The sequence below is a fragment of the Sarcophilus harrisii genome, chromosome 4 (assembly GCF_902635505.1).
Source record: "Sarcophilus harrisii chromosome 4, mSarHar1.11, whole genome shotgun sequence".
NCBI classification, from domain to species: Eukaryota; Metazoa; Chordata; class Mammalia; order Dasyuromorphia; family Dasyuridae; genus Sarcophilus; species Sarcophilus harrisii.
In genome coordinates, this window is record NC_045429.1 from 257,995,411 (window position 1) to 258,021,155 (window position 25,745).

Here is a 25,745-nt window from a genome sequence, read left to right on the forward strand (position 1 = left end):
ATATCCAAGTTATTTTAATTACATTTCTGATCCTTAGAGAATTTGAATAACTTTTCTCATGGTTATTAACAATTTTGCTTTCCTCTTTGAATTATTGAATAATCACATAATTATATTATTGTATAATTGAATTATTCATGTCTTTTGACCATTTTGCTGGATCTTTGATTTAGATCTGCATGAGACCTTACAGGTCATTGAGTCTAACTCTTTCATTTTACAAATGAAGGGACTGAGGTCTTAGAGAAGTGAAGTCACATAGTATTTGAGGCATTCTAATAAGGAATTGATATTATACTTGTTGTTTGTCCTTTGTCCTTCATTCTTTTTTTTTTTTAATTTTTTTAATTTTTTTTTTTATTTAATAGCCTTTTATTTACAGGATATATACATTGGTAACTTTACAGCATTAACAATTGCCAAACCTCTTGTTCCAATTTTTCACCTCTTACCCCCCCACCCCCTCCTCTAGATGGCAGGATGACCAGTAGATGTTAAATATATTAAAATATAACTTAGATACACAATAAGTATACATGACCAAAACGTTATTTTGCTGTACAAAAAGAATCATACTCTGAAATATTGTACAATTAGCTTGTGAAGGAAATCAAAAATGCAGGTGGGCATAAATATAGGGATTGGGAATTCAATGTAATGGTTTTTAGTCATCTCCCAGAGTTCTTTTTTCTGGGCATAGCTGGTTCAGTTCATTACTGCTCCATTAGAAATGATTTGGTTGATCTCATTGCTGAGGATGGCCTGGTCCATCAGAACTGGTCATCATATAGTATTGTTGTTGAAGTATATAATGATCTCCTGGTCCTGCTCATTTCACTCAGCATCAGTTTGTGTAAGTCTCTCCAGGCCTTTCTGAAATTATCCTGTTGGTCATTTCTTACAGAACAGTAATATTCCATAATATTCATATACCACAATTTATTCAGCCATTCTCCAACTGATGGACATCCATTCAGTTTCCAGTTTTTAGCCACTACAAAAAGGGCTGCCACAAACATTCGTGCACATACAGGTCCCTTTCCCTTCTTTATAATCTCTTTGGGATATAATCCCAGTAGCTTTGCCCTTCATTCTTGAAGAGGGCCATTACAACAGAGAGGTGATACCATGACATGCAAGTGAATTGGATTGAAGTGAGAAAGGTTTTGTCCTTCAGGAGCCATCTGGGTCCCATGGCAATATGTAGAACAGGACAACTGGAAATGACCCTGCATGCAGTGGAAGACCTTGGCCTTTTTAAGCTAATATTTTTAACAAGTCTCAGTTTTACTGAAGCAATTGTCCATTCATTGATTAAGATTAGGTAAGAAGGAAATGAGGCAAAGAATGGCCTTTATTACCTAGTCAGAAAAAAAATATAAAGAATCAATCTGGGAGGATTAAGACCTTCAGGGTTTCTGGCCAAAACTGCAGAAATTGCTGTTTACATTTATTCTGAGGCAATCTAGATCAGAAAATAAGATCTGGTAGTCTTGGTCTGGGACTTTTTGTGGGTCAATCAAGTAGATTAGATTTTTTTTTTTTTTTTTTTTTTTTTTGAGGACCGGTCCTCTGTCCACTGCACCATCTAGCTGCTCAAGTGCATTAGATTTTGAATGTCAAATGTTGTCTTAAATGTTCTTCCTGTTCTCTCATCTATTTCTTTTTATTTTGGAAATATAACCTTATTTATTGTATATGTTCTTTTATTTTGGTGTATTCAACTCCATCAATTTTGTTTGTTAGCCAATCAACAAAAATGTATTAATCACCTGATATGTGCTAGGTATAAACTATTCTGGGCATTAGAGATAAAAGTTCAGAGAATGAAACATCCCTTCCTAACTAGGACCTTTTTCAATAGTGAAAATATTTTTTCCTCACTGACTTTGGAAGAGACTTACATATTCCTTTTTCTTTCAAGTTTGTAGACCAATGAATCAGATTGGTTTTATTATAATAAAAAGCATGTTGTGTTTCTAATCTCTGTCTCTCTTTTTTTCTTTTGCCATTTTTGTTTTCCAGTTTCATATCAATTTTAATGGAATAAGGATTTCTTTCCCTAATGTTTTTCATCTTAACTTTAGTCTTTTATTTATACTAATTTCAATTTTTGGATATTCTATTCCATTATAAGGATCTGGTTTTTGTTGTAGGTCTTTTGGCTAGTAAGACACCTTTTAAATAGTATATTTTGAACTTGGCTAAGATGAGACCCTCTTCAATTAAGAAAACAGTTTTGTTTAAAAATAATTTAAAGCTTAGGATTTGATGAAATGGTGGTACATTAAGAAAAGTAGCATTATAGCAGTGCCATATAAATCTGAGCCATACTGTCACAAATACACAAATCAAGCATGGAACATGCATGGCCAGACTTTCCAAAGTTGAAGGGCAACTCATATATATATATTACTGATGTTGCAGAACTGCTGCTTTTCTGACATTGCCTTTGTACTGCTATTACTGGTCTCTGTAGGACAAGGCATCTCTGCCATTCACATAGCCCTTGCTCACATAGTCACTACCAGTTGTTGGTTCATCCTCATAAGAAGAGTGGACACTGCCATGTTCCTTTAATCGAAGCTAGAGACGTTTTGATAGTCACCATATCTTCCCGTGATCAACTAAAAAGCCTTCTTTTCAGAAGTTTTGTTTTTGACTTCTCATATAGAAAAGGAAATAAAAGTTTTTCTTAATTATCTGGGTTTTTTTTCCACATTAATTTTATTATGCTCTTATTGAATCTTATAAAATAGCCCACTGGTATTTTGATAAATATTAATTTGTTATATTTTAAATCTTTTTAATAATTCACTTTTGCTTTAGGCCAGAATTTTTGTTTATCCTTTCATTTTAAGTAAGAAAGGATGAATTTTACCTTCTATTTATGCTACTTCCATCTCTAAAATGCAATTTCAGTTATTTTTAATTTTGTTGTGTTGGAGAATGACATCTGTAGTGAATTTTTTCTTGAACTGAGATGAATAGCTAAGGGAGAATATGGAAGATTTTTAGTGGGATTAGGTAGGATTTTATCTGAAGGTAGGGACATAAATGGAATTAGTTAATGTCTCAGAGTCCCTGTAAGTAGACTTCTTTTAAAATTACATTAATAATTACTCTTGTAAATAATGTGATTTTTTAAAAATTTTAAGTGAATTTTTTGGAGGTGAGTTGAGCATGGAGAGAACTCAACTCTTGGTCTTTTACATGTTCTCTCTCTCTCTCTCTCTCTCTCTCTCTCTCTCTCTCTCACTCTCTGTGTGTGTGTGTGTGTGTATATATATATATATATATATAGGCTGTGCACTTAATTTTAGAGTAGAATGGGGGTCAGGAATCATTTGTTAATCTCAATTTTTCTTTAAACATAACTCAACATCAAGGAACCAAAAGCTACCCAATTAAATCTATCATCAATCAATAAAGCTTTTATTAAGTGCCTACTTATTTAGTGCTGATAATACAGAAGTGAAAATGACAACGTTCCTACCCTCAACTAATTTATATTCTATTGGTAATTATTCTTTTTGCTTTCCCCATTCCATATGTCTCTCTCCCTAGGATATCTTTGATCAGTTGTCTCGGTCATTGGCTCCCAGCATCCACGGACATGAGTACATCAAGAAAGCAATCCTGTGCATGCTCCTTGGAGGAGTTGAGAAGGTCCTAGAGAATGGGAGTCGCATCCGAGGGGACATCAATGTTCTTCTGATAGGTGAGGAATTATCTTACAAGAGCAATTCTCCAAGTACAATATTCTCAGTTCCCAGATTGGGAACTCTTGCAATTCATAGATTCATGTTAGAGTTTACTTTACATGAGCCTAAACTTTTTCTCCTCTACTCCAAGTGATTAGTTTTTTACTGCTATTCTTTTCTCAGTGGGTATTCCATCTGGAAAGGTCCTTAACATCTAGTCTAACCCTGTCATTCTATAGGTGAGGAAATGGAGCTCCTGGAGGGGGTGGAGTGCAACTTTGGGAGGGAGTTCCTTATTTTATACCCATTTTACAGATGAGGAAACTGAGGTAGACAGAAATAAAGTGACTTGGCCAGTGTAAATGTTTAAGGCCAGATTTGAACTTGAGGCTCCCTGACTCCAGTTTCATCTTTATCCATTGTGCCACCTTGTTACTTCTTCCTTGGGTCATAGCAGAGGTCTGATTTAAACCCTTCATCCCTGCTCTGTCAGGATGGCTATTGTAGTATTTTAGGTCTGATGCATCCCCTTCATCTTGGCCCCTAAAAAAACAGTGAATGATGATGGAAGAAAAAAGTGAAAAGTCAAAGGCCATAGCAGTTAAGTCTTGGTTGTGGGTGTGGGAGAGTATATGTGGACTTCCCTTTTAGTAGTATCTGTTGACTTATCATCTGAATGGTAAGGTTCTCATGAGGCAACATAATATAGGGAGGAGAGGCCTGGATTGGGGAACTAGGGAGAACTTGGTTCCCACCTTTGGTAGTAAGCAGTAGGGAAGCTATTTAACATATATTATATGCAATATGTAAATCAATCTCATTACAAAAAAGAAAGAGGAGGTGACTTCTTATATCTCTTTTTTGGGGTCTATCTTGTTCTTTACAATTTTACAGCATTCTTCTTTTTTTTTTTTTTTTTAATTATAGCTTTTTATTGACAGAACATATGCATGGGTAATTTTTACAACATTGTCCCTTGCATTCAATTCTGTTCCACCTTTTCCCTTCCCTTTCTTCACTTCCTCCCCTAGATGGCAGGCAGTCTCATACATGTTAAACATGTTAAAGTATATCTTAGATACAATATATGTATGCAGATCCATACAGTTCTCTTGTTGCACAAGAAAAATTGGATTCAGAAGGTAAAAATAACCTGGGAAGAAAAAAAAAATGCAAATAGTCCACATTCATTTCCCAGTGTTCCTTCTCTGGGTGTAACTGATTCTGTCCATCAATGATCAATTGGAACTGAATTGGATCTTCTCTTTGTCGAAGACATCCACTTCCATCAGAATTGATCCTCATACAGTATTGTTGAAGTATATAATGATCTCCTGGTTCTGCTCATTTCACTTAGCATCAATTTATGTAAGTCTCTCCAAGCCTCTCTGTATTCATCCTGTTGGTCATTTCTTACAGAATAATAATATTCCATAACATTCATATATCACAATTTATCCAATCATTCTCCAATTGTCAGCATCTCCATTCATTTTCCAGTTTCTGGCCACTATAAAAAGGGCTGCCACAAACATTTTGGCACATACAGGTCCATTTCCCTTCTTTAATATCTCTTTGGAATATAAACCCACTAGTACCACTGCTGGATCAGAGGGTATGCAAAGTTTGATAACTTTTTGAGCATAATTCCAAATTGTTTTCCAGAATGGCTGGATCCGTTCATAGTTCCACCAACATTGCATCAGTGTCCCAGTTTTCCCGTATCCCCTCCAACATTCATCATTATCTTTTCCTGTCATATTAGCCAATCTGACAGGTTTATCTCAGAGTTGTTTTAATTTGCATTTCTCTGATCAATAGTGATTTGGAATACCCTTTCATATGAGTAGAAATAGTTTCAATTTCATCATCTGAAAATTTTCTGTTAAAGGTTTTTGACCATTTATCAATTGGAAAAATGGCTTGATTTCTTATAAATTAGAGTCAGTTCTCTGTATATTTTGGAAATGAGGCCTTTGTCAGAACCTTTAACTGTAAAAATGTGTTCCCAGTTTGTTGCTTCCATTCTAATCTTCCCTGTATTAGTTTTGTTTGTACAAAAGCTTTTTAATTTGATATAATCAAAATTTTCTATTTTGTGATCAATAATGATCTCTAGTTCTTCTTTGGTCACAAATTCCTTCCTCCTCTACAAATCTGAGAGGTAAACTATCTTATGTTCCTCGAATTAATTTATAGTCTCATTCTTTATGCCTAAATCATGAACCTATTTTGATCTGATCTTGGTGTTAAGTGTGGGTCTATGTCTAGTTTCTGCCATACTAATTTCCAGTTTTCCCAGAAGTTTTTGTCAAAGATTGAATTCTTATCCCAAAAGTTGGGATCTTTGGGTTTGTCAAACACTAGATTGCTATAGTTATTGACTATTTTTTCCTGTGAACCTACCCTATTCCACTGATCAGCTAGTCTATTTCTTAGCCAATACCAAATGGTTTTGGTGACCACTGCTTTATAATATAATTTTAGATCTGGTATAGCTAGGCCACCTTCATTTGATTTTTTTTTTCATTAATTCTCTTGAAATTCTTGACTTTTTGTTTTTCCATATGAACTTTGTTGTTATTTTTTCTAGGTCATTAAAATAGTTTTTTGGGAGTCTGATTGGTATAGCACTAAATAAATAGATTAGTTTAGGGAGTATTGTCATCTTTATTATATTCGCTTGGTCTATCCAAGAGCACTTAATATTTTTTCAGTTATTTAAGTCTGACTTTATTTGTGTGGAAAGTTTTTTGTAATTTTGCTCATATAATTCCTGACTTTCCCTTGGCAGATAGATTCCCAAATATTTTATGCAATCAACAGTTATTTTGAATGGAATTTCTCTTTGTATCTCTTGCTGTTGGATTTTGTTGATGTATAAAAATGCTGAGGATTTATGTGCATTTATTTTGTATCCTGCAACTTTGCTAAAGTTATGAATTATTTCTAATAGCTTTTTAGTAGAATCTCTGGGGTTCTCTAAGTATAACATCATATCATCTGCAAAGAGTGATAGTTTGGTTTCCTCATTACTTACTCTAATTCCTTTAATCTTTTTCTCAACTCTTATTGCCGAAGCTAGGTTTTTAATACAGTATTGAATAGTAATGGTGATAGTGGGCAATCTTGTTTCACTCCTGATCTTACTGGGCATGGTACCAGTTTTTCCCCATTACATATGATGCTTATTGATGGTTTTAAATAGATGCTCCTGACTATTTTAAGGAAAAGTCCATTTATTCCTATATTCTCTAGTATTTTTATTAGGAATGGATGTTAGATTTTATCAAATGCTTTTTCTGCATCTATTGAGATGATCATATGATTTTTGTTAATTTGGTTATTGATATAGTCAATTATGCTAAAAGTTTTCCTACTATTGAACCAGCCCTGCATTGCTGGTATAAATCCTACTTGGTAATGGTATATTATCCTGGGGATGATTTTCTGTAATCTTTTTGCTAATATTTTATTTAAGATTTTAGCATCAATATTCATTAGGGAGATTGGTCTATAATTTTCTTTTTCTCTTATCAACCTACCTGGTTTAGGTATCAGTACCATGTCTGTGTCATAAAAGGAATTTGGTAGGACTTCTTCAATCCCTATTTTTTCAAATAGCTTATATAGCATTGGAGTTAATTGTTCTTTATATGTTTGCTGGAATTCACATGTGAATAGCTTGTTCTATTTCTTTTTCTAAAATGGAATTGTTTAACCAATTTACTTTTTCTTCTGTTAATCTGGTCACAGCATTCATTTTTGATCATTTCTGTTTCCATTGTTATAGTCTTGTATATACTTTTCTAACTGCTTACATTTTGCATCAGATCACAAATCTGTGCTTCTTTCCATCCATCTATGAATGTATTTGTCATTACTTATAGTACAGTAATAGTCATTCATGTGTCATCTTTTGTTTAATCATTATTTAATTGATGGACCTTTAGTCTGTTTCCTTTTCTTTGCTATGTATATTTTAACAATCTCCTGGGATTCACCACCTGTCCCATTCTTTTTTCAGGAGACCCATCAGTTGCCAAATCTCAGCTTCTGCGTTATGTACTCTGCACAGCTCCCCGGGCAATCCCCACCACTGGCCGGGGGTCTTCTGGGGTTGGTCTGACAGCTGCTGTCACCACAGACCAAGAGACAGGTGAGGACTAGACAGAGTATTTAGTGGATTTCCAGAAAACGAGATGTAGGGTAGGAGTTCATGGGGGATTATGGATTGATTTCTTATGCAGAAAGTTTGTCTAGGAAGAGTGCCTGGTAGAGAAGTTGGGATCCACCCATGGTAGACCAAGTCTTGTGATTGATCAGTTGCAATAAATGAATTAGTTTTACCTTCAGAATGGAATATTTGCTGGCCCGGACCACTCTTGGAGTAAAGATTTTGAATAGTGTTTGGAAGAAGCTTGTTAGAAAAGAATAAGCTAAGAAAATTGAAGGAGAAGATGATATTGGAGGGATATATATTTATATATAAATACTAGTAAAACAAGAGGAGTGAAAGAAGGGGACAGGTTAGGATTTGGATTGGACTTGTGATTTCATTCATATACTCTATCAAACTTAGATTTTTGCCTCAGCAAAAAAAAAAAATAAAAAAACCCCAAAGTACAGAAGAGTTTGCTCTCAAATGGTTTCTTTTCCATTTTGTTTAGATATATTTATTTTGTTCTGCAAAGTTTTTTTATTTTTATGTGATCAGATCTTAAATTTGGCCCAATAATTTTTCATTTATTGGACATTTTTCCTCTTCTTTATAAGTAGGATATTTAACCTAAGAAAAAAGATATATATATATTTTTTCCAATTCCTTTTCCCTTCTCCCCATTTTTCTGATTTTAAAAGATACCTTTAGATCACTGATAATGATGATGGAAGAGAGAAAATTTCAGGAAGTCTTAGAACCAGTCTTTTAAAAAAAATTAGTATTTTATTTGCCTCCCAATTAATTATAAAAACAGTTTTTAACTTTTGTTTTTAAATTTTTGAATTCTAAATTCATACTCTCCCTATCAACCCTTCTCATTGAGAAGGTAAGCAGCAATTTGATACAGATTATACAGGTGTAGACATGATACACATAAGCAGAGTTTTTCCCAAGTAGGACAAGTAAAATAGCAAGGAAGGGTTAGACTTTTGGTGGAAACCCTTAAGTTACTGGAGGATTTCCTTAATTGTTTTCTAAACAGTTTGGTGGTTAAGTGTCTAGTAGATTCTAAAAAAGGCCATGTTTTTTCCCTTTTTTCCTGGTTGTTACTTTCCTCCATGCCCTAATGCTTGGTGCTTGCTTTATTTCCTCTCTTTTTCCCACTGTCCAGGGGAACGCCGCTTGGAAGCAGGGGCCATGGTGCTGGCCGACCGAGGGGTTGTCTGCATTGATGAATTTGACAAGATGTCTGACATTGACCGTACAGCCATCCATGAGGTGATGGAGCAGGGCAGAGTCACAATCTCCAAGGCCGGCATCCATGCTCGCTTGAATGCCCGCTGCAGTGTGCTGGCAGCTGCTAACCCCGTCTATGGCAGGGTGAGTAGGAAGGTCTTGGGCCATCTTAGGTTAGAAGGAAGGAAACAATCATTAAGGGCCTACCATGAGCCAGACACTTGCTTAGAAATACTGTCTCATTTGGTCCTACTGGAGAGAGGTGCCAATATACTCATTTTACAGTTAGAAATACTGAGCCAAATAAAGCTAAGTACTTACTACCTGGGTTACACATCTAGTAATTGCCTGAGGCTGGATTTGAATTGAGGTCTTCCTGATTCTAGGCCTATTTGTCACCTAGCTGCCTCAAAGTAGGACAAGGAATTTCTCAGTCATCAATCAATAAATGTCTATTAAGTATCCACTATGTGCTAGATCAGGACTTATTAAATTTTTTCCACTCTCAACTCTTTTTTGCCCAAGAAATTTGTATGTGACCTCATAAAATATGTTACCTACATAAAATATGTATACAAATCAAACATTTACTGATAATAAATCATCATTTCATGACTCCCCCTACCCCCCTTATACACAGTTAAGAGACCCCACATGGGATTGCACATTATCAGTATAAAAAGTCAGATGTTAGGCCATAGGAACATAATGAATGAATAATCCCTTCTTGCAAAGACTTTACATTTTAATTAGCTTTGGAGATCTTTGTATCTTTTTGTTCATTGTTGGGGGTCCCAGTGGAGGGACATTATGAGAAATGAGACCCATATCATAAGCTCTAATAAGTTCTTTGTCTCCTGCTACTTTTAGTTTACTTCTTAAATAGAAAGGTATGTTTATTTGGGAAAAGGGAAAATAGCATATTTTATATGTAAGGATAAGAAGGGAGCAGCGGTTGAGATACTTTGTGATGCAAAAATAATTTATTTTTGATCAGACCTCTATTTTTGTCAGCATGCGAAACTTCAAATATGGAAATTCCCTCCTACAATGTAGATCAGCCATTAATTACTTCATAACTTAAAATGTCAGAGTTTTGCCTTAAGCACTGAGAGGTTAAGTAATTTGCCCAGGATTACAGTGTTAGTGTATGTTAGAGTCAGGACTGGTACCTAAATCTTGGTGACTCCAGTATGTTACACAGCCTCTCAATTATTACATAGTCATCATAATTATTAGTAATTATTTACATTACTGCCTTAACATAATCTATTTCTGAAATCTGTGATAATCTCCCTTTTGCCTAAGCAGTGTAGTGAATAGAGCTCTGAGGGAAAGCTGAATTCAAATTCTGCCTCGTTTACTTACTAGCTGATGGTGAATCAGGTCACTTAACCTTTGCCTGCCTCAGTTTTCTTATACATAAAATGGGGATAATAATAACATCTACATCTCAGAAGCTGTTGTGATGATCAAGTGAGATAATTTTTATACAGTGTTTTTTAACTTTATAAATGTTAGCTGCTAATATTATTGTTATTAATCAAGTCAAAAGGATAGAATGGGTTGGGAGCCCTGAACCCAAAGAAATAAGATTTCCCATTTTAATGTGTAATAATAAATAATGAGAGTTCTTATTTATAAAGGTTTTGGAAGATTTATTACAGGCCTTCACATTAATGCTATGATAGAAGTAGTAGAAATATTATTGCCTCCATTTTATACAGAAATAAGCCAAGGCTAGCCGCCATTTTGGTAGGCTTCTTTTCAGCCAATCAGTCAGGCAATGAACATTTATTAAATGGCTTTTATGTGCTAAGTGCTAAGCTTTTTTAAGAGCTGAGCAGACAAAAGAAAGCAAGGAACAGTTCCTACCCTCAAAGATCTTATAATCTAATGAATTTTGTCATTTGTATTAGTGCCTCTATTGCCAACTTCACAGGATTGTGATGATGATAAACTCTGAGATTATGTCTGTAAAGCCCTTTGTAAATCTTAAAAGGCTATGATTTATCACCACCATCTTCAACCACCACCACCAGCTAATAACATTAAGTTTGACCATTTTAACAAGTTTACTTAAAATTTTACTCACTAATTTGTTATTCTGGTATCATGAAGGACTCCAGAATTCCCAAGGGCTTTTGACTTCTAAGATGCTTAATCTGGCTCAGCTCCCAGCTTTCTACCATATTGATGACAAACGAATAGAAATTGAGACACAGATTTATCCCTCAGTAGCAGTTTTGTCTTGGCAAAAAAAAAAGCAGGTGAAATAAAGCTTGAGAAAAGGGGCAGCCTTCAGCCCCTGCTTGGTCTGACTATGCTTAGCCGTGTTTAGATGATAACTTACGATGTGGGGTGAACATTTCAGTGACATGAATGTAGTTTGCATGTTGTAAGTCCCGTTAGAGTATAAGTTCCTTGAAGCCAAGAGTTTTTTGTGTTTTTTTAAATTTATTTTCCCCTGTTTTTATGTCAGAGTTTAGTATGAAGCTTAGTACATTTAGTTTAATTACTTAGTCACATCTGACTTTTCATGGTCCTATGGCCTATAGCTTGCTGGTATTGTGCCGAGGGTTTCCTTGGCAAAGGTGTTGCAGTGCTTGGCTTTTTTTTTTTTTCCAGGCAAAGTTAAATGACTTGCGTCTAGGGGAGGGGAAGAGAGGGATGGAGGGAAAATTTGGAACACAAGGTTTTACAAGGGTCAACGTTGAAAAATTATCCATGCATATGTTTTGAAAATGAAAAGCTTTAATAAAAATAAAATCAAAGCAAATCACCTATTAAAAAAAAAGTTAAATGGCTTACTTAGGGTCACCTAGCCAGTAACTCTCTGAGGCTCAATTTGAACTTAGGACTTCCTGACTCCAGGCCCAGCATTTTATCCACTGAACCCCCTAGCTGCTTCCATTCTAGCACACAGTGCGTTTAATAAATACTTGTGAAATTTTTCTCGTTTTTATCCTAAGCCATCCTCCTCCTACTGCCATACTTCTTTACATTCCCCTTATAAAATGAGAATCAACAAAGCAATTTCAAAGATTTGTGATGGAAAGTGCCATCCATATCCGGAGACAGAACTATGGAGATTGAATGTGGATTGAGTATAGGATTTTCACCTTTTTTTTTTTTGGTTGTTGTTTGTTTGCTTTTTTTTCTCCTTGTGTTGTTTTTCCTGTTGATCTGATTTTTGTTGTGTAGCATAGTGAACATGGAAATATTTAGAATTGCACATGTTTAACCTATATTGGGTTGCTTGCTGTCTTGAGGGAGGAGAGAGGGAAGGGAGAAAAATTTGGAACACAAGGTTTTGTGAAGATGAATGTTGAGAGCTATTTTTGCATGTATTTGGAAAAATAAAATACTATTAAAAATAAAGTTAGAATCACTAAGGTAATCCATTATAGAATGAATGAAAAATCATTTAGTCAACCCTTTTCATGTGCCTGAGTTTACAAAAAAAAAAAAAAAATAAGACAGTGCCTGCTTCAGGAAGCTCATACATCATATATATCAAATTATATATTAATATAATAAATACTATCATTACATATTACATAATATCACAGTTGGAGGAGATAACATATATAGAAATGAGGAAGAAATCTGAGCCTATTGCCCTGAGAAATAACATCATAAGAGTGGAAAATATGCTCAATTTGAACTCAGAAAATCTGGGTTGAAAGCCTCGTCTGTCACTTAGTAGCAGTGTGCATTTGAACAAGTCCCTGAAATGTGGGATTTCTACCATTCATTTATAAAACAAGAGAGTTGAATGAGATGTGACTCTCAGGTTCCTTCTAGCTCCTTCATCTGATCCTGTTATCCTTTCTGTCAGTGACACATTCCTTTCTTGTTTTTCTTTTCAGTATGACCAGTACAAGACACCCATGGAGAACATTGGACTGCAGGATTCTTTACTGTCCCGATTTGACTTGCTTTTCATCATGCTGGATCAGATGGATCCTGAGCAGGATCGGGAGATCTCAGACCACGTTCTCAGGATGCACAGATATCGGGCAGCGGGGGAGCAGGATGGTGATGGTGAGTGAGGAAGGCCCTGTCTTCTGTCTCTTGTCCAATATCAGAATGGGATAGAGACCAGGAGCAGTCAGTGAGCAGCTTGGAGTTTGAATAGAAAGGGAAGATAGCCATCCTCCTACCCCGTCTGTCTGAATGAACCTTCCTAATTTATTCAGTCATTCCCCAATACATGGCCACTTTCTTTGTTTCTAGCTCTTTGTCATAACAACAACAACAAAAACCCCACTGCTTTAAATGATTTTGTACATAAGAGTTTTTTCCCTCTTGTAGTGATTTTCTTTTTGACTTGGATTGGATTTGCTAGATCAGAGGGCACATGCAGGTTAGTTAGACTTTATGGACATAATTTCCTAATTATTAAGTTCATTTTCTGGATTTTCTAGCCATGCCTTTGGGTAGCGCTGTGGATATCCTTGCAACAGATGATCCCAACTTTATCCTGGAGGATCAGCAGGAGACACCAATTTATGAAAAGCATGACAACCTCCTTCATGGAACCAAGAGGAAAAAGTAAGTACTATAATTAATCTTTCCTTCCTAGATTAATAATAACAGTAATAACAATAATAGCATATAGTCCCACCTATGTGCTGGGCACTATGCTTAGTACTTAACAAATATCTCATTTGGTTTTTTAAAACAACCTAAGTAGTAGATATTATTATCCCCATTTTACAGAAGAGGAAACTGAGGCAAGCAAATTAAATTGTTTGTTCACGGTCATCTAGTTATAGGTGTCTGAGACTGAGACAAGAATACTTAAGTGTTTTTGACTCTGAGCCCAGCTCTATATTCATTGAGGTATCTTGTTGCCTCATTTTAATTATATTCCCTAAGATAGAGATGTTTGCACTGTTAATAGAGTACTAGCATGATGCTGGTGACATCATCAGGTTAGGACATCATTTTCATGAGGGTATGGTTATAGGCCAGTTTGCTTTGCATTTTTTTTTTTTTTTTTTTTAAGACTACAGATTATACATTTCGTCCTGGTCAACTTTTCAGAGATAATATGCCTTTGATTTAAAAAAAAAAAAAAAGAATTGGGGGAAAATGTGGGTGGCTCAAGATGAAAACATTCCTACTACTAAAAATATAAGAGTATATGCCTCCTGATAGTCTTCCTCTGTGGAGGACAGAAAATAAGACAGTCTCAGACCTAGAAGGTACTTCAATAAAATGAGTTGTTCAACTAATCTGAATAAGATTTTCCAAGTTCAAATTTAGCCTCAGATATTTAATTAGCTGTGTGACCTTGCACAAGATAGTTCCCCATCTGCTTTAGTTTCCTCATCTGTAAAATGGAAATAACAATAAAATCTATTTCCCAAAGTTGTGTAAAGATACAGTGAGATGATAGTTGTAAAATGTTTTGCAAACCTTATAAGTGCTACATGAATCCTAGCTATTATTATTGTTATCATTAATTGGAGGTTCCTGAACTTGTCTTAAAAAATGGATAATTGTATTTCAATATAATTGACTTAATTTATAATTCTGTATGTTTTATTTTATGCATTTAAAAGCATTACTCTAAGAAGGAGTCCATTGATTTCACTTGTTTGTCAAAGGAGGGGTGCATGACATACACAGAAAGAGTTTAAAACCTCTGTTCTAGCATTTAGTTTGAAGATCTCAGAGGAGAGGAAAACTCTACCTAATATAGTAGGTCATTCTATTTTCTGATAGCTCTGATCGTTAGTATATCATTATCTAATTAATTAGCTATTACTTACATTAATTAATTGATTTTTTAACTTATCCTAATGTGACTTTGTACCATGTACCTAGTTTTGCTTTCTGGGTCCAGATACATGATATAGCTTATCAAATATTTAAATATAATTAAGTTATATACAAATATATAAAACACTTAAAATATGTAATACAGTTTAATAAATATAACATATAAGCATATAACACACATATAAATATATTTTACTAATTTAATATTTAAATTCTTCAGACTAACCAACTCCAGTTCTTTTGGTTGATCCTCATATACATCTCCTGTCCTTTCACCATCTTGGACTTCCCCTACTGCACATATTTCAGTTTGATTATATCTTACCTAACATATGACAGCCAGAGCATAAGTAACCCTAAGGTATAGCTTGACTAAGGCAAAGCATGTCGGATATTTTGTCTCTTCATTCTAGATACTATGAAGTTTAATGAAGTTTAAAATGTCATTAATTTTTTGGACTACCATGTCTCATAATTGACCCATGGAGCTTTCAGTTGATTAAAACCCCAAAATATCTTACATAAAAACTCTTTCATCTAGCCATTATTCCTCTTTCTTGTATTTGTATGTGTATTGCGGGGGAGATGGAAGGGTATAATCCAAGTGGTACTTCTACCTTTGTGTTAGCCATGTTTATATTTATCCATCTTAAATTTCATCTCTGATAATCATGCTTGTCTGTTGAGATAGATCTTTTTGGCTCCAGACTCTCGCCATCCAAAGGTTAAATAAATACATATTTTTGTTCTATCATTCCTAGTCCAAAGATCATTTTCCTGAGAAAAGGAGAAAATTAAAAGTTGAGTGTTTGTGCTCACTCTTGTCTTTTATCATCAGTCCTTCCCTCGGGGTCACCCTCTTTTCCCTTCCAAGATTCTCTTTAACCCTGAGAACTTAAAATAAAGGAATTCCTTTGTTGCCCTTAGCACATACTTTCTTCCCCTGCTCTCTCTGGACTTAAAGCTTCTAAAAGAATTCTTTCAGGGCCATAGCATTCTTTTGTATTCATCCTCTCTACAGTTCTCCATCTGAATTTATTAATAAGTACAGCATCAGTCTTTTTTCCTTCTCATCTTTATCATTTCAACTTAGGTCTTGTCAGAATTTCATTCTTGAGAGTTTCCCATTTTTTTTAGGGCTGAATGTTCTCTCAGAATATTCATCCTACCAAACCTTTAACGTTTGCTGTGATGAAAATTGGTGTGCATATCAGACTGAAGATGACTTTCCTCTCCTTCTGTATTGTGGTCCTGATTATGGGAAAATGTTTTCTGTGCCAGGCGCTAGGAATACAGATACGACCAGTGAAATGATCCCTCCTATCAAGAAGCATAGGTTTACAAAGTTGTCATTTCTACTTCATCAACCAGTTTCCTCTTTTATTTTGTTCATAATCCAAGGCAAGGATAGAAGTCTCTTAGCTCCTGCTTCTGTTTTTTGAAAGGTGTAATCATTATTAAGAGAAATCACACTTATCAGCCAATCTGCTTTTGGCAGAGAAAACGTCATCAGGTGTCTATGTGATTGAAGCCCTTATCACCATCATCAGAGGCAGCACAGCATGGTGAATAATAGTAATAGTAATGACAGAAACAATAATGAAAATAATAACATAATATGATGATGATGATGATGATGATAATAGTAATAACTAACATTTACATAGCAGTTAGTATGTGCCAGGTGCTGTCCCAACTTTATAATAAGTGATCTTCACTTGATTTTCACAACAATACCAGGAGATAGATGCTATTGTTATTCCCATGCTACATATAAAGTAACTGAGGCAAACAGATTAAGTGACTTGCTCAAGGAATAGAAAGCTAACCTTAAAGCCAAGACCTGGGTTGAAGAGCTTTTATGTGCATTGTTTGAGTGTCTCTGGGTGTGAGTGTCCTAAGCTAAGTTTCAGAATGGGTGCCCAAATGCATTGGAAGAAGTGGTTTTCCCGCCTGAGTGATCTCTATGCTAGTGAAATCTCAATCCTTATATATCATAACCATATTTGTGAAAACTCTTCATCTAATTCTTTTGATTTCTAATATATCCTACCCAAGTTAATACTCATTCAGATTCCCTTTTATCTCGTTTTTTCTCTTAGGTTTTTGACCCAACACAAAAACAGTTAAGAATCTGCCCTATAGGAGGAGCCTCCTAATTCTTACTGGTCTACATCAGTCATCTTTTTTCTTTCTATTCCCTTTTACACCCTCCTACCCTTCCTCTTCCTGCCATAGGTGTTATCTTTCCTCTGCCTCTTTCCTTCCTTCTGACTTGTTCCTCAAAGTCCTTCTCTTTTTTCAGAGAATACATATTTTCTCATAACCTGGAAAGTAAATAAGTATTCCCCTAGTCCTTTCACATTATCACCTAAAGCAGAAACCAATTGGGATTCTGTATTTACATGGATATTGTATAGTACTGGTAGGAACATAAACATGGCATGTTCTCTGGGGTTCACATTAAAATTTTTCTTGTCTACTATACTTTTTGGTTTGTTTGGCCAACTCTTGTGACTACTACCTCCTGTGGTCTAACAGCTTTGTGTGACATGTGAGATTTGACACCCAAATGTAACTGTTCTGGGCACATTTTTTCATGTGCTGAATTTGTTGTGTATGGTCTATGGAAAACTAGCAATAGATATTTGAGGTCTATTGATCATGTGGACCCCCAAGGCTCCGCTGTTCTAGGGTTACCTATGTTACAGAGCTAAGCACAGAATCCTAGGGCATTCTACTAGAGGCCTCCTTTCAAGTGGAAATTGATTCTTTGAATTCTGGTTTATCTGAATTTTCAGACTGATCTCAGACCATTTGAGGACACCTGTAGAACATTTATAAATCAAATCCTGGCTCAAAGGTTGACACGTAGAACTCTTTGCCTGTCTAGTTCATAAGTCCGTTTGAGGTAGTAGAGGATATACAATGCTTTCCAAACTAAGACATCTGTCATCTGTCATCTTGAATCTTGACTGCTGTGATCTGTGCTTCTAACTGGTCAGATCTTTTTTATCTCTCTAAGAGGATGGTAAGCCTGCCGCCAACACAGTTTTTTAAAGGCAGTTGCAAGGAATAATAGGTACAGGGTTGTTTGTAGGCAAATCTTAAAGGTTCATTCTTACCTTTTTTTTGGTCTCATGGATTCCCTTGGCAGTTTGGTGAAGTCTATAGGCCCTTTCCCAAATAACATCTATAAATACATAAAATAATGTACAGGGAACGGCAAAGGAAACCATAGGCTAATAAAAAATAAAGTTGTAAGTATTCCCCTTCCCCACTCCCTTCCCTCCCCATCCAAGTCAGTATCCTCTCTGAAATCTATTCTTGTACTCCCTTAAGGGTTCTTAGATCCCTGGTTAAGAACCTCTGACCTCCATGAATAAAGGTGAAGGTTGTCTCACTGGTGTTTTTGTGGGGTTCCAGGGAGAAGACAGTGAGTGCAGCCTTCATGAAGAAGTACATTCATGTGGCCAAAATCATCAAACCTGTCCTGACACAGGAGGCAGCCAGCCACATTGCTGATGAGTATTCACGCCTACGCAGCCAGGACAGCATGAGCTCTGATGTTGCCAGGGTGAGTGAGCCTACTTGGAGGGGAGTATGTGCAGTGGGTAGGACTCGAATAGTCCTATGTGAGGATGTGAGTGGGTTAGGGATGGGTTAGGGGTGTTACCCATAACGGAAATATTTTTATTTCCCTGGCCTTCCTGAAAGTTTGAGGGACTTACAGGATATCATCTTTATTTCTCTTTTTAGAGTAATGGCATCCTGAGTTGGACCCTTAGTCTATTTAGCTTAGTTTTTGTTATCTACTTAGTACCAAAAGACATATTGTGATAGCCTAGAGATAATCCCCAAACATACTTTGCTTCTTTTATGAATTTATCCTGTTCTAGCCAGGATTTTTTGAGCTCCAAAGCAACTTGGGGCTGGCTAGCTCAACATTTTTATTTTGTGACATAAATCAGAATTGTAATAAATTACTATTTCTAGAATTTTATTATTTATTTTAACATTCATAAAAAAAAAATTGAGTTCCAAATTCCTTCTTCTGTCTCTCTTCCACCATTAAAAGGAAAATAATATGGTATCAGTTATGTATATGAAATTATGAAAAACATTTTAGCCATGTAAAAAAAAAAGTAAGATAAGTAAAGAGAAAAAAATTGCCCTTCAGTTTATACCAATTGTCTCTGGAGTTGGTAGCATAAATCCTTTAAAATTGTTTTTGGTCATTGTCTTGATGAGAGTAGATAAATTTTTCACCGTTGATCATTGTTACAGTATTACTGTTACTGTGTACAAAGTTCTCCTGGTTCTGTTTACTTCAGAGTATGCATCAAATCATACATTTTTTTAGGTTTTTCTCAACCAGCTCCTTCATCATTTCTTATAGCACAATAGTATTACATCACAATTGTATATTATAACTTGTTCAGTCATTCTCCAATTTATAGGAATCATTCAGTTTCCAATTTTCTTTTTCCTATGTTGGTGCCCTTTTTGAGACATCCAAAATTCTGAATTCTCTGCTGAAATCTGCTACAGCTTTCCGTTGGGATTTCAAGCAAACATTCATTAACTCACCTTTGTTATTAATATTTGTACATGGAAATGATGACTACCTGCCCTGAGGTTAGGAATGTAATGACCAAAACTGACTCCTTTCCCCTTTTTGTTTCCCCAGACATCTCCAGTCACAGCCCGGACACTGGAAACTCTCATCCGGTTGGCCACTGCTCATGCCAAGGCCCGGATGAGCAAGACCATTGAACTGCAGGATGCAGAAGATGCTGTGGAGCTGGTCCAGTATGCTTACTTCAAGAAGGTGAGTACCAGGGGTAAGATGAAGATAAATTGAACAAAGAGCGCAGTTCTCAGGGTTTAAAACTACCTGAAATCTGAATATATAGTTGTAGGGACTTTTCTTTAAATTTTATTTTTGTTTTCAATGAATAAGGATTTTATTTTCTCTTCTTCCCAAACTCCATTAAAAAAAGGGAAAAACCCCCCAAATCTTTTAATAAATAAGCATAATCAAGCAAAACAAATTTCCAAGATGACTGTGGTCAGTTTATATCTTATTCTGATTATTGAGTTTATTACCTCTCTTATCAAGTGGTGGGAAAGCTTCATTATTAGTGCCCTGGAATTATGATAGATCATTCTGTTGCTGAGAGTTATGTCTTTCCATGCTCTTTTTACAGTGATGTTATTAGTATATAAATTATTCCCCTGGTTCTGCTTAATCTTCCTAGTTTCAGAGAAACTATCCCTTTTATTATTTCTTATGCTGTCTTGTCAAAGGGGGGAATATTCCGTCCATGGTAATTTGAAGGTCCAAGTATGATGTAGAATTGTTTCTTTGTCTTCATTCAGGCTGTACTGAGTTCCCTTCCAGGTAAATTTGAACAGCTACTGGACATATACATGTCCAGGAGTATACTGGAAAAACGAAAAAGGATGAGCATAGTTTAGTAAGAGTAAAGTAATTTTTAGCTGTATTAGGAATGATGGAGACAGTTGTGTCCAGAATAGGTACCTAGAAATGACATAGGAATTAAATAGCACAGAGATCTTACATAAAGAAAAATAAAGAAGTTGTCACTAGAGATTGACATGGCTGTTTTAAGAGTTCTTATACCAATGATATATGGTCCCAATAAACAGTTCTTTGCTAATTTAACTTTAATGACTTTCAAGTACACCAATAATTTTTAAATGATCTCTCCTGGATCTATTTTCCAGATTAGTTGTTTTTCCACTAGAAATTTTTTTTTTTTTTGGTTTTGCTTTATTGTATCTTGATTTCTCATGAAGTCATTAGCTTCCACTTGCTCAATTCTATTTTTTAAGGAATTATTTTCCTCAATGAGCTTTTGTACCTTCTTTCCCAATTGGTCAATTTTACCTTTTAAGACATTCTTTTCCTCATTAGCTTTCTGTATTTTCTTTTGCACCTCTCTTAATTCTTTCCCTAATTTTTCCTCTATAGTACTTCATTTTTGAAGTCCATTTTGACCTCTTTCATGGCCTGAGCCCAATTCTTTTTTTTCTTGGAGGCTTTGTATGTAGGAACTTCAACTTTGTTATCTTCTGAGAGTGTGTTTTGAACCTCCTTGTCACCATAATAACTTTCAATAGTCAGAAACTTTTTTGTTTTTTGCTCATTTTCCTAGCCTGTTTTTCAGTTTTTAACTCTTTCTTAGAGTAGGGCTCTGTTTCCAGGGTGGATGGTGTACTAGCCCAGGCTTCAAGGCTTTTGTGCAGCTGTTTTCAGAAATCCTTCTAGGAATCTGACCACGAGCACTCTTTTCTACCCTAGATGTGTCAGATGTGTCCCCACCCCATTGTAACTATACTGGACTGGCTGGGGCTGTAGCTCCACTGACCCAGGCTGTGCTAGGACTGCACATCAGACCTTACCCCTTTGCTGCAGACCCTCTCATTAACCTTCCTAGTCCTCCCTGATGTTCCCAAACTGAGAAGACCAGAAGCTTCCAGCACTGCTGCTCATTCAGAAATCCTGTCTTGCTGATACTGGGGTCTGGGTTAGAGCTGGGTCTGGATGTGAACCTGTGCTGGGATTGTGGGATAGGCCCCCACTATGGTCCCACAGACCTTTTCTGCTGACCTTCCAGGTCCTCTTTGGTGTCTCTGGGTTGAGAGGTCTGGAAACCACAGTATTGCTGCTAAGTCACAGGTCAGGCCAGGGCTGGGGCCAGGGCTCTGCCCTGTACTGGGCCTGCACACTGGAGGTGACATAGACCTTTTCTGTTGAGCTCCTAAATTGGCTTTTGGCTGGAAAATGTTCTACGCTATCTTTTTGAGTGTTCTGATGTTCTAAAATTTGTTTAGAGTCAATTTGGAGCACTCTGGGGGAGAGGTTGGGGAGTTCCTTGCTTTTACTCCACCATTTTGGCTCTGGCTACCTGAGATTTCTTTCTGCAATTTCTAACACAGTGACCCTTTTTCCCCACAGTAAAAATAATTTAAGAGTTTGCTTTCGTCTGTTAGGACTCAGATGCAGATGTTATAAAATCTTAGGGTCCTAGTTACTTAATTTCTTTTCTTGTTCTTATCCCTTTCAAAAATACACAGAAGTATAATTTTGAGCTCACTAATATTCCTCTCATTCTACTCAGGGGTGAAAAGCTTTTGATTTCTGAGGAGTCTGATTTATAAAAGCTTTATTAATGATATTGGCCTCCTTGGAGTCAATAGGGTCAAATCCCAGATAACTTAGCTTCTTTGCAGAACTGATTCAGGGTCTCTTGTTTTCTTATCTATTTCCTGAAACTTGCTGAAATTCTCTTCAGATCCTCCTTTGTTTGAAGCCATCTATCTTCATCTGTATGGAGATTAGGAGTCCAGATTTCCCTCTTATTAAGGGTCTGTGTCAGATTGTATTCAAGGAAAGGTTGTGGGTACTTCCTCTCCTTCTCCTCCCCTTCTCCTCTCCCTTCCATATTTGGCTCTTATTCTTCATTTACTGCTCACATACTTCATTTACATATATTCTTCATTTACTTCTTAGTTTTGTGGTTTCCGGGTGTGAAGGAGACCTAATTTAATATTTCAGTGTCTTGAGAAAAAAAACTGCCAAATGGTTTTAGTAACTCATGTTACATAGGTAGTCTAAGTAGTTCTCTAACATGGAAACAAAAGAAACAGATGATAAGTTCAGTTTCCTTATACATCCTGAGACCATACCACAGCAAAGAGTTGACTATTGTGATCAAAAAGCCCCTGAGAAGGTAAGAAATACCTTAGAATAGAATAGAATAAAGAATAGAATAAATTTAATGATTTTTGTAAGATTTATAGTTTTAGTTATTAACCTAAATCTTTCTGAGAAGAAAAAATAGTTATTTCTAATCTGTTTGTAGCTTAAATTTGTGCTACAAATTTGTGATCACAAAGAATTGAAAAGAGAAAAGTTTGCCAATTACTCTTTTTAACCAATTTATGTTTTGAATAGCTGGTTAAAGAATAAGACAGTATAGAAACAAGAACTTTAACTAGGAGAAAATATACAGATATATTACAGACAAAAAATTAATTTCTATTAGGTCCTAATGTGAAATCTTTTTTGCCTTTTACTAATTTCTAGGAGACCACAAAAGCAAAACTGCTTTTAATTTATGACTGACTGAATTTGACATGCAGAATAATTAGTAAGAGTGAGGGAAAGGAAATGGAGGGAAGGAGAAAAGAAAAAGGAAATCAAAATCTTTTAAAGATAAATATTGAAAATGATATTTATATGTAATTGGGGGAAAATAGAATATTATTAAGTGGGGGGATAAAGGGGAAAAGTAAATTCCATTTAAAAATTTTATCTAAATAATACACTAACTAAGCTGTTGTCTACCTAAACTGAATAAGTGAGTTCCTTATTCTATACTAACTGCAGCATATGCTTAGCAGTTTTATTCCTTTGAATCTTCTCCTTTACATCTGCTTTACGTGGAATCATAACTGATTTTTAAGCCACAACATTACTGACTATTACTGTAACTTAGTGTCTGGCTGCTAAAGCTAATTTCCTTGCTACACCTGTGATCTGTAGCAAAGAGAATCCTAAGTACATTCCTACTCTCAGTTGTACTTAAGTTACACTCGGTGTAACAAGATAACTAGCTAGTCTAACCAGAGTTATGACCAGGAAATTTATAGTACCTTGTAAATATGGACTCTGTTGGCTTGTTTCTTGGGTTTTACCTGCCCTCAGCAATCTATGTGTATATGCTGTATCCCATGTCTGTTTCTTTATGCATAGTCACATTTCCTTCTCTACTTTAACTCAGGAATCCTAATCTAAATTCTCATGTAAAATATAAAAATTTGGAAATCTGGTACCAGTCGAATGAAACATAGACAAACAGAACCATGCGTGAAACATTTTTAAAAAAAATTTACTTTCTAATCATTTTCTATCTTAGTTTCCTATCTTTAAATTTTTCTTTTCCCGTTTGAAAACCAAAAGAAAGGTTTAAATACAGCAATAGATCAAATTATAGAATTTTTTAAAATCACAGTTTTAGAATCTTCCATCACAAATTTTAGTCTTGCTTTATTTATTATCTGTTTTTTGTCTCTTCACGCTCTGATGTGGCCAGCATTGGAAATAGAGAAAAGAGAGACTTAACTTCTGTGAAGACTTTTTGAAAACAAAATTTTTTACAGCCTGTTTCTTTTTGTTTGATCAAGCCAAAAGAAAAGGCAGAAGTGAAAAACACCTATTTAGTTATGGGTTTGTACAAAACAGCATGGAACAGATATTTACATACTCTATTAATAATTTCTGAAAAAAAGAGAAGTTGCAGAGGTTACCTAGTTTCTGATGCTACAGAATCCTTCCCCACACTTAACTTTCTCTTGAAATGGAAACCAGAGAGATTAAGATGAAAATTTTATCAAGACAAACAATAACAACAACAAAAAAAAAACAATGGGATATTCCTAAGATTGGAGGCTGACCTGAGTCTAGGGAATAAGGGATCAGTCTGGGAGAGGAGTCAGGTTCAGGATCCCCTGGAGAAGGAAGTAGATCTGCAGTTCCTGGAATATTCACTGGAGGGTCCTCGGAGCTGAATTCTAAGCTGTGGGGGAGGGGTGGCCAAGTCCCGAGAGACTCTAGCTGTTTGGGGTTATATTCTTCAACCCCGGTGTTTTTAGCTTCTCTGCTGGGCTACTGACTTGCTGCCAGGGCAAAGTATCCAATCATGTAGCGAAGCTCTCCCCGCAAAGATGGCTGAGATCACACCCTACTCCCTACGGTCTGCTTGGCTGTGAGCTTCCTGCTGAGCTCTAGCTGCCACTGCCCTCAGCCTGTGCCCGATTTAAAACCGTCCCGCCCTTGAGCAAAAACAGACCTTTCCTGGCGAATTTCAAGGATGTCTTCTCTTGGTAACTGTTTGTGGGTTTTTTCCAGTCAAACATTAATTCAGAGGCTTGTCATGAAATAAATTCTGAGAGAAAACGTGGAGCTTACACAGCTGTGTGCCTCCTCCCCGCCATCTTCACCCAGGATTTTTTTTAACTGGCCTTATGTTGTTAGCATAAATCACAGTTATTTCTTTTCCTTTTTTTTTTTTTAAAGTTATACAGTTACTTATTATCTTAATGATTATAGCTGATCAAAGATCAGCCAGGCAATACAAAGCAAAACATTCAAGGCATTGATTATTGATCTTTTTCCTTTCATGAACCCCTGACTCTGATGTTTTTGATTCTTTGATCACTTGAGCTCCTTCATTTTATAGCTAGGGAACTAGGTCCTTTGGTCAAGGTCAGACATCCAGTTTGTGAGGAAGAGCAATACCCTTCTCCAGCATGCTCAGATCTACTAGTGGGAAGCCTGGGTTTGCATCTCAGTTCCAGCATTAGCAATGTGACCAGGATCAAGTTACTTAATCTCATTGAACATCTGGTTTTTCATTTGTAAGGTGGTAATCATCAACAATAGAGGTTGGTGGTAAAGAAAGAACTTTGTAAACTTTAAAGAAACATGTACATGGAAGTGTGGTTATTAGTAGGGAGACTGGCTATCCTTTTCTATCAGTCCTCAATATCTCTACTATAAACCAGGACAGAGATCTCATTTTCTTCTGTATGGAGATTCCATGTAGGAGAATAGTCTCTCTCTGACCATTCTGTGAAGGGACAGTGTGTGGGAGACCGTGGGTGCTCTCCATGATATCAGCCTCAAAAGATCAGGGATTGATCATCATGAAAATGATTGCTGTAATGATAATTTACATATAATTAATCCTTTATAGCCCCAAGGAAAATCTCTGGTGACATATACACATATTTGGGTATATATTAAATACATATATATG

General features: G+C 35.8%; 1 protein-coding gene across 2 annotated transcripts in view; it reads left to right on the forward strand.

Annotated features, from left to right (window-relative positions):
* MCM3 (minichromosome maintenance complex component 3) overlaps window positions 1-25,745 on the forward strand; it is a 42,094-nt gene that overhangs the window by 10,221 nt on the left and 6,128 nt on the right. For both annotated transcript variants that reach the window (XM_003769147.4, XM_031964730.1), the window contains 7 exons: window positions 3,568-3,721; window positions 7,732-7,863; window positions 9,038-9,246; window positions 12,975-13,149; window positions 13,533-13,659; window positions 18,322-18,472; window positions 19,586-19,726. In XM_003769147.4, coding sequence (XP_003769195.1) covers window positions 3,568-3,721; window positions 7,732-7,863; window positions 9,038-9,246; window positions 12,975-13,149; window positions 13,533-13,659; window positions 18,322-18,472; window positions 19,586-19,726 — 1,089 coding nt within the window. The remainder of the gene's footprint in view (window positions 1-3,567; window positions 3,722-7,731; window positions 7,864-9,037; window positions 9,247-12,974; window positions 13,150-13,532; window positions 13,660-18,321; window positions 18,473-19,585; window positions 19,727-25,745) is intronic.